Raw genomic sequence first — 10573 nt, 5'->3', positions numbered from 1 at the left:
AAAATTGGGGATGAACTTTTTTATACGCAATATCTCCGCCGATTATAAATCAATTTGAACGATTATTTTTTTGTTGAATAGGTATTATCAAAAGGGTGGTTTCATGTGAATTTGAAGAAAATATTTCATCCCCAAGGGTGGAAAATTGGAGATGAACTTTTTTATACGCAATATTTTTAATTTTTAGTTTTTTTTTGTGTTCACGCATTTGAAGTCGGTTTTATTTTTTTAAAAAGTTAATTGAATAAATTTCCACATAGTTTAGGTTAATAAAGCTGGTGAATTTGATGATAATGTCATGATTCATGAACACAATCGGCTGTTCTCTCGTTGTTTTACTCGTATGTTGAAGGAAATGACATCAACATTTAACACGTGTATGACATTTGATGGGCAATTGGGATGCTAATCAACAAACAATGTCAGCTCCTACAAAACATTGTCATCCGAATCACTTATACTTAACTATCAAAATCAAACTTCATATTATTCGCAATGCTTCTTTGGCACTGAATATGCGTTTATTAATAAATAATAAATAGTACAAACATTTTCTTTCCGCTCTATCATCGGTAACTATCACAGTTCAGTCATTGTATGCGTTCATTTTTATTTGATTTTTTATTGCTTTATACATTGTTAAGATTATTGAGTTGTACCGCTTTGATAACAACGTGTTAAAATCTAATTTATCTTTATTGTTAGACTTAAAATAATTTGGAATAACAAGTACTTTAAATTGTTTCTAAAGCGGTATGAGCATTCGGTGGCCGGTTCGGTAGGGCAATGCGGTCATCGTAGACAAGGTCAGGGTCACTGTGGGTCCGGCTTAGTTCCTCGAGGGAGGCGGTGGCGGCAGAGTGGCTAAGTAGTCCAGGGCCTTTTGGATTGCCGGCGGTATTGGCGGTGGAGTCGGTAAATGGGCACCCTGGAAAAATTAAAAAAAGTTAAATTGAATTTTCTTTTCCCCATGATAAAACTTTAAAGCTCAGCTTCAATGCACTATAAGTATATCTACACTAATAATTTGCTTCAAGAATAGGTATACAAATATTAAAATAATAAAAAGGGGAGTGTAGGCCAAATCTTCCAATGGCCTCTGGTGCATTAATATAAAGAGGGTCGTGCTCCTGCAGTGGAGACTAAATGACCTGATGATAGATTAAAATCTATTTGTGAATTTTTTACAGATTTCTACGAAAATTACTTTTAGTTCACTAGAAATAAAAGTACTTGAGATAAATGTGAAAGTTTTTCAATTATTCAGCAGTAATATGCAGGTATTTTGACAGCAATGCCTCAATGCCTCATCGCGTGGTATTCACATGTAAGAAGCGGTGACGCATAGGCTCAGTGGGACATTGTACAGCCTTGAATGCTTATTTTATTACTAAGCAAATGTCTGCGTGACAAAAATAACACTGTGTGCCCGTTAAATATGTAGCTTTTGTGTCTGCAATTTTATTTTTAAAGTGGAAATTGTTAAATAAACGCAACTTCTTTGAGTGCTTATTTAAAAAAGACATAAGTTATATCTTACGCGTAATTGATTGTTTTTTGACATTTAAATAGAAAGGTGATTAGAGTATTTTATCAATATACATATAAAATATATGCGTTTTGTGTCCGGATCACGAATCCAAACTTCATCCAGTTTTAACATTTAAACTCTCTTAAAAACCATAACAAACTTGAACTTTTATTGTTTTTGTATGTAAAAATAGCATTACATTTGAATGTCAATAGTTCGGTATTTTTTGCTTTGCCCAAACTAAGTATGGCCTTTACAAGCAGCTTAAAAGGCAATAAGAAGATCTACTTGTCATTTGATTTGATACGGCCAAATGATATGCACAAAATCATGTTCTTGAAGTAATTAATCTTTATAAGACTGCCAACATAATTGATGGAGAACAAAAATAAATTAGACGACGTGACGGTTGTATTTATATTTTGTTGATTTTATTTGCGTTCTAATACGGTCCCTTAAAATCTGGATGGTGACAGCCGCCGCCTACACCTTGTGGTTTGCGGTTGCAGCTTCGAATCTCGTTTTGTATTAGCCGGCTTTGCTTAGGTAGGTAATTGATTTGGTACAGTTGGCACAATCTATTTGTTACTTCATTATTTAAATCTCAGAGATGTTCAAGAAGATTCCCAGAGATATGTAGAGTCGATAGCGCATTTTTGTTGAAAAACAGTACCTATCAAAACTGCCTGCGATGCAGTGTCCATAATACTATCATAATATACTAACATAAGTATTTTGTTAAAGCGACTGCGGAAGACCAGCTTCTTGACATGCCCTTACAAGCATGTCAAGATAAATGCTGAACGGCCTATTGGCACCGTAGTGGCTTAGTAATTGTTTTTGGTTTTGTTGCATTGTTGTTGTTTTAAATGTACTTACTGTGTCAATAAACTTTTTCTATTCTTTCTTATGTTTTCTTATATCTTCACTATAATTACCTCTGGCTTAAAACCGTTCTCGTCGTCGGCGATGTAGTTCAAGTTGATGACGGTGCCGTCGGGCGCCGTGTAGCTGAAGCCGCCTTGCGCTATGATGACGTCGGCGGTGTCGGGACCACTGGCCTTCTTCACAGACCCGGTCTCTTCAGCTTTGATACCGTTCTCAGTCTCGTAACTGAAAATTGATGTTACAAAAGAACTTTAAGCAAGTATGTAGTGATACGATACGAGTTCACTTGTACGAGTAAAAGACAAAAGAACAGAAATGTATTGGATAAAAAAGTTTGGATAGGATTATTGTCCCGAAGCAGTGGTAGGGTTAATACTGGGACGTGTAAAAGTGTTTTTAAAAGCCTATTTGCAAAAATTTATGAGTATTATGTTTTTTTTTACTTTCAGGATCAGTGATCAGTTTTTCGATATCTTGTATAGTTTCGAAATAATCGAGTGAGATCACTTATCATTTCCACCCTGTAGGTATAGTGCTGAACAGTTTTCAACGACACTGTAAGTACTGTAATGTAAGGCCCTAACATCAAGTTTTACATTATTTCGAAGTTTTCAATACTGTTTATTAGGATAAACTGGTGACCTGTATCTATATGATCCATCGGGCTGCTGGTCGAAGTCCTGATTGATGATCGCGATGACCTGGTCGGCTGGCTTCTGCTGCGGCGCCGAGCTCACTAGCGCCACCACTCCAAATAAAAATACAACTTTCTGAAAACCGAAAAAAACTTCACTTACTTAACTTCCTAATACAATTTAATGATAAGCTTACTCGTATGTTAGGATAGAGCTTCCTAAACTTTTTTGACTGTAACGCCATGGGAACTTGCCATGTTTTTGCGACTCAACGCGCACATTTAGGAACCCCCGTGTTAGGTGATAACTAGGTATCAACTTGAAAGTGTTATGAATATTATATGAAATATTGCCTATTTCTATCTATCTAATCTAATGTGAAATGTTATTTAAAACGCCTACTTAAATGGCAAGATCATTTTTTCCGTTGCTGTAGCATGCAGTGTTGAATTAGGTAAATGTGAAATTATAACACTGCTACTAAATGCCTCAAAAATGATAAGATTTAAACAAAATTAGTATTTAAGTACTTTACACAGAACTTGTTTGCTGTTTTATTTTTAGATGACACTACAAACTTTAGTCAGATTTATTAAAATTTAAAAAACAGACGCCTGTTGTTATAATTACGCAAAGATTGAACTAGCTACGAACAAGCAGTTGTATCTTGCGCAGGAGTTTGCATGACTCAGTGGTGACATATTACAAAAATCACGCGCAAAACTTGATAGTACTTAGATATGTAAATTAATCGTAAAAAACAAATAATAATACTTAATTGATAAAATGAGGTCTAATAGGTATAAAAAGTGTTTTAACCAAAATCTTGGTGTTCTAGCAAACTATTTTGCCAAAAGAGATCCTTGCTCATAATTATTTAACATTTTTTATTAGATAAAGACTGAACCTACTGTAAAAACGACTATGCTTTTTTAAGTTATCTATTTATACATATTTGGTTGAAGAGATTTGAATAAGTACTTTATACTTTAAGTAGTTTAGGAGTCATCCTCTCCCAACCTTGAATCTGCTAGATACCTCAGCGCAGGTCAGATTAATAAGATATTTTACTAAATGCCATGCCATTTGCGCGTCCCACTTGTGGTGATTTAAGTCAGGCATGCGCGTAAACAAACACTATGTCCACCCGCTAATTGTCTGCAGAACAAATAAAAACAATTAGCAACTCGGTCAACTCTGTGTCCATTTGCGGCCTTCGGGTGATCACGCGAGTCGCACGCGCCACCTTATTCTAGATGTGTCCAAATATTTTGTTAAAACAAAAGATTCTTAGACCTTGTTAACAATTATATATTTTAAAATAACTCTCGATATTAAGTAAATGTGACCGATGTTCTGGAGACAATATAGGAAGTACAAACTCACTATACCTTCTAAAATTTGGTGTCTTTTATCTTTTGTCCCTGTTCTAACTTATAATAATGTTTTCTAGTTCGGTGTTACTGGTAGATCACACGAAAATTACATTTTACGTCACTTTTATAATTAATACTAGTATTTTTTTAAAATCTCTTAACATGAACCTATAAGCACCGCTCGCAATAATTGAACGCCATTTTTACTCTCGCCTTTTGTACCCTGTTCTACATGGAATAAAGTTAGAAGTATTCATCACATCTTTACTTTTTTATTGTCTTCAAATTAAATAGTCTTCATATATCTTGACATTAGTAACATAATATCAACAGCCGTGACATGGCCTTAGCTCTAATAGTACTTAGAGTAGGTTAACGTTACACGACACGCGCACGATAGAGTTACAAAGGTTGTTACGCATCACTGTTCATTATCATTAAGTAATCGATTACCGGAATAACTAACATTGTAAAGTTTCCGTACCGAGTGTTATGTGAATGGAATTTCTCGAAACAAAAGAAATTAAATTACCATACAATATTATTTTTGTTCCAAAGAGATAAGCTTTTACTTTATTGGATAATTCAACGCCAACGCTCTGCTGATATTGTTATGGGGTACAGTCAGCGTCAAATAGTTCGTGACACCCAAAGTGACCAGAAAGTTGACAACACAAACTTATAAAGTGAGTGGTGAACTTTGTGACTACTTTGGGTGTCAGGAACTATTTGACGCTGACTGTACCAATAAAAACGAATCAAATATTACCATTATCCTGACAATATTACATGTATTATGAAATCACCAATTCTGCTTTCTTGTTACATCAATCCGATCCCATTGATAAATCTAAATCAATACCATGTTACGTTCTCATAATCGAATTCTTGAGATTCCTCTAAATCTTGTGTTAGTAAACTCTTTTATTTTAAATAAGGCGTGCATAATTTTCCCATTACCAACACAGTCATAAAATTGGTAACACTGACGACACAATACACTTAAACCTTTGAATAATTTATTTAGAGCTTGTAATCTTGATGTTTTTGAAATTTGTGACATAAAAATTCAAAAGATCACTCTTAATTTGCAATTTCATCTATCCCTTTGGAAATGTCTAATGAGGATATTATATTTATAAAACATCATTAGGTACCTATGTATATGTATTTATACAATTCACAAGACATCAGACTATTTTAACATTTTTGTCTGCTAAAATCTTAAAATCTAGCGAAACGCGTGCGGATCTAATCCGCGTGTTGGCTGTCCGCATTTCATTATTTCATACATGTTTTTCCTATCCGTGCGTGTAGCCTGCGTAATTTTGCAATAACTAAGTTCTTTTTTTAATAAATGTGCAGAAAATTACTGTCATTGAACTGAATTGCGTATACGAGAATTAGCTCACACATATTTGTGTCTTTCATGGGAACCATTTGACGAGTGTCAATATTTTAATTACTAGTGGAACTGTCTCATGCGTGGTATTTTGAAAAGCCACACGATAATATGCAGATGTGGTACAGTGTCGCGGTATTTCTCAATAGAGGCTGAGATGTGGGAAAAGGCTGAATCCACAAAAAGACAATGTACTTGACGCAAAAACAAAAGATATGCGACTAATTTTCGCTCGCACGCTCAAAAAACGAACAGGGGCGGATTCGGTTGCTCCGAAAAGTTTAAACAATATTATTTTGATATGGATATTATTATTCAGGACTTTATACAGAATAATATTATGTATTGTATAATTTTTAATTGTTATCTATTCTTTTATATTTGTTTTAACTGTAATATTGTCCAATTAAAATCCCACGTAAACATTGGTAGCATTACGTACAACAACATAAATAACAAAATGATAAAATTTTGTAATAAATCCCAAAAGCCAAACAAACGTTATAAACATAAGCTAATAAAACTAATAGCCCTACATTGCCGCAATAAATCACAAAACTTTTAATTTTACGATACCTACCTACAGTACAGACAAAAGAATACTAAGTTATTTATATGGCTATTTTAAATATCAATAGATTTAATTTATGTGTAATAAAGCTAATATTTCCAAATGTGAATGTTTTGATACTTGAATACCTAAGTTTATAATACGTATTATTAAATTAATAATTGCTATTCAATAAGATTTTTTTCTTTTTTCGTCAAATAAACTCCTAAGTAATATTGTATTAAATCTAGCATCTAAATATCCATTTTTTTTAAATTACAATAATTCAATTATGTTATTCAAGTTACCCGAGAGACGATAGGTACTCGCTTATCACTAAGGTAATCCTTTAGTATTGTGCATGCAATAAATGCACGAAAGGTTGCATAAGATGGACCGGCGACGAACCTATGCCCTATGCACCTACTATATTGGTGTCCTTAAAAACTGGCTGCGTCTAGTGATGTACACTTGAAAATTATTAATAATATTGATTATTTTTAAAACATATTAAAATATTTTTAATTATCTTCAGGTTATGTTTTTACGTGTAAGATTTTAAAATATAGATAAACAAGTACCTACCAACTTATTTAACTTAGTGGGTTAGTAGTAGTTTCGCACGATTTTCCTTCGCACGAATGTGCGAAACGTCGCCTTTCAATAATATTTTTTTTTAGTAGGCGTTTCGCCCGCATGTATCAAAAATATTAAAAACGGGTGCGAATTGACCCCTTTGAGAACTAGTAATCGCATTCGTGCGAAGGAAAATCGTGCGAAACTAAACTGCTAACCCAGCTTAGTGAGTCGTAATCAGAAGATAACAGAAAATATTATATCAATATAGCCTCAAAGATGGAAAGACAAATTTTTCACGAAAAAACTACATCAGGGATATCAATTTAACTGTTATATAGTTTACATTATCAGATTAGCCTAGGTATACCTATGCTGTAACTCTTAAAGATCGATGGATAATGGATGGAAATAAGGTTTAAACTTATCACAAAAATGATAACACGTGCTTATCCTAAATGTTTATTTATTTAAAATTTATGGCATTAAATTTTAAATTAATAAACCCGTGAGGAACAATACAGGTAGGTACACTTGTAAACGACTCCCATCCCTACCGAAGTCTACCGTATATTGATTTAAGTTTATTTGAGACGCAACCTCAGCTCTAACATCTTTAATTTCAATGGCATTTGGATGAAAAAGGCATGCCGATTGCGAGATTTAGTCATTTTCTCGACCATTCTCAGCAGGATACGACCTTATGGTAATTTTATTGCAGCTCCTAAAACCAGTAGTTGGTCAGTTTTCAATTACAACCGAATATTTTCAAAATCGGAAAAGTTTTATTACTTTATTTAACCAAATGCGTAACTCGTGTCAGTGGCCAAATAGGTCAACGTCTGTTGGTGATTTTCAAACCGATGTTAGCGCTATTATTAACCCTAATTTATAGTAATTTAATAAAACCATTCTATAAGTAGCTGTGCTATCGTCCACCCCAAGAAATTATTTATTATCGATACTAATATTATAAAGAAGTCGTTTGTGAGTTTGTAAGGGGAAATCTACTGAACTCATTGTAAAATTTCTTTTAGCAATAGATATTTAACCGGAAAAATAAACTTTCCGTGACAGAACGAAATTTATGCGGGCGAAGCCTCGGGCATAAGCTAGTTAGTTAATATATTTCTAGCAATGGCTTTGTGGCTAACACCAATTTTCAAGAATGACTAAGTTTTTTTTCCGCATCTCATTTTATATTTCTTTCGATGTTCACATCCTTGCTGTATAATTTATTACCTGGTTGCTTATTTATATCAAGGTCGAAAACTACTTCCATGTTAAGACATTAATTAATTCTAGATAAATGCGTGACCCGATGCACATTCTTACATATATTTCAATTCAATAGTTTAATTAATGCATTTCGATCTCATAAATATTCTTAAAATGTCTTCAAACTGAATCATCAACATTAGTAAATGCTTTAGTATATTATTACTTTATACAGAGTATTTATTGCAGTTAGTAGCAAAATTAGCACCATTTGCCTATGATCTACGACCTTATATTATTCCATGCAATAAAATTTGTATCCAAATAATATTTCGCTAACGTGACTTTTAAGACGGATAAATTATTAGGTGACCTTTGAAATCGCGTTAAGTTATTAGAAGTCTATAAATTATGAAATTCTTGAAATCTACTTTGGGCAGCTGACCGTCTTTTTAACAATAATTATGTAGGCAATTGTGAAACGGATGTTGCTTGAATGAATGATTTGTGATGATGTTTGACAACTCTGACATCCAATTGATTTGAATTGAAAAGTTCAACAGTCGACACGCTCCGATATTGAAAAAAAAACCGGTCGAAATCTTTTCCTATTTGAATTTTTATTTTCTAAAAAAAACAGCTGAAAAACTCACCATCATCGTGAGACGTCACAAGTGCAGGGGTTGCGAACTGTCAATATCCCATGTGGCGCTTCGGTGTCGTGTGCGCCGGATTGTACCTAGAGCTGTAATCACCTGTCCCTTTTATAGAGACGCGGGTTTGTCTAGCCATTGCATGCAGCTGGGGGAGCCTGCATTGCACAGGGGCGGACTTAGGACACATATCGAACTGCATATTTAAAAAAAATATAGTGTTACTGAGACTAAAATAATATAAATTCTGAATTCGGTGAAAAACACTAAAAATAAAATATTCAGAAAATTGTAAGTGCACTTTCTTTTTCCTGAAACCTTTATGTAAGCTTTGTTCTTAAGCAGTGTTAAATTAAACGTATTTACTTTTGATACTACCTGATACTATTCTACGTGCTTTATCATATTCGGATCTTAAACAATGCTAGTAATATGTGTAATTGTTCCGTACCTGACTTATTCACTTATTATTATATGTATAATATTGTGTATATTGTGGTTAGGTTGACTGCAAGTAAAATAAAACTAATCATAAAACTTTTCTAGATTTTGTTCTAAGGTTTGAATTGCGGTCTAGGAATGAAGCAAAATTCACAAGATTTCAATGCGGCCCTATATGCAACATTATATCTTGGGTACAATAGAATAGCTCTCAAGATTCTCGTAAAACAACGAGCTAACAGTTATAGTACACAGTTTATGTCAAATGCATTTCGAGTGCGAAGACGCCACTGGGTCATTTGAATTGATTTGATGTTTATCATGCATCTTTACCATTTGATTACATTAGCAGCTAAATTTTCATATCAAAACTATCACTGGATAATAAGCATTCATTTTACATTAATTCTAACTTCATAACTATCAATTTGAAACCGAAAACCCTATATTATGGGTATAAGTAGGTAATCGTTTTAACTTTTTTTTGGTCAATTCCTACTATATTGCAGCTTGCAATGATCAAATATTTGTGATATATGGCTCATGAGTCGCTGTCCAGTGTCAGCTTGCCAATGACAGATAGCAATTGAGGAAAAAACGCCAGGATAGCGTCGCTTCCGCGCCTTGCTCATTCTTGCATATCATATTACTCGTATGTGATTTATTATGAAATAACTATAAAATCGTAAAGTATCATATTGTATTATTTACCAAATAACCACACTTATATCGCTTTTAAAAAAGTAATTCACAATAAATCAAAGAAACTAGTCTACTCCCTAGTCGTGAAGGTTTAAGTCTCTTACCACATAATTACGTGGGCATTATACAGGGTGGAAACGATAAGTGATCTCATTCGATTATTTCTAAACCATACAAGATATCGAAAAACTGGTTACTGATCCTGAAAGTGCTTCACGAGCTCTATCCAACGGTACCAATAATAGGTTACAGAATTAACTGGATCTATCCGAAAATTTAATGTTTTCAGCCTCCATACTAAATGTATGCCAGCCAAACAATATTAGAAGTATTAATTCTTTTATTAAATAATAATACACTTCAAATGCACTCGTAAATTGCATTCTCATTTAAAATTATTCTTGGAAAACATTGGTTTTAGCCTTTACTTGCTGTAATATTATCAAGACATGAGTGCCATGACTGTGGCTGTACTAAATGTATGGAAGCTGGAAACATTGAATTTTCGGATGGATGCTGTTTATTTTATAACATATTATCGATGTCGTTGGATAGAGCATGTGAAGCACTTTCAAGATCAGTAACCAGTTTTTGAATATCT

General features: G+C 33.5%; 1 protein-coding gene across 1 annotated transcript; it reads right to left on the bottom strand.

Annotated features, from left to right (window-relative positions):
• Positions 1-530: 530 nt before the first annotated feature.
• Positions 531-8918, bottom strand: Cpr49Ae (Cuticular protein 49Ae). Its single transcript, XM_028307892.1, has 4 exons — positions 8830-8918; positions 3062-3189; positions 2470-2644; positions 531-928 (listed from the first exon to the last, which is right to left on the bottom strand). Exons 1-4 carry the CDS (start codon positions 8833-8835, stop codon positions 830-832), a joined length of 408 nt encoding a protein of 135 aa, XP_028163693.1. The 5' UTR covers positions 8836-8918; the 3' UTR covers positions 531-829.
• Between the last annotated feature and the right edge of the window lie 1655 nt (positions 8919-10573).

Source organism: Ostrinia furnacalis, unplaced genomic scaffold (genome assembly GCF_004193835.3).
Source record: "Ostrinia furnacalis isolate ACB-3 unplaced genomic scaffold, ASM419383v2 OfSCF2357, whole genome shotgun sequence".
In the NCBI taxonomy this organism is placed as follows: domain Eukaryota; kingdom Metazoa; phylum Arthropoda; class Insecta; order Lepidoptera; family Crambidae; genus Ostrinia; species Ostrinia furnacalis.
This window is presented reverse-complemented; position numbering and strand designations above follow the sequence as displayed.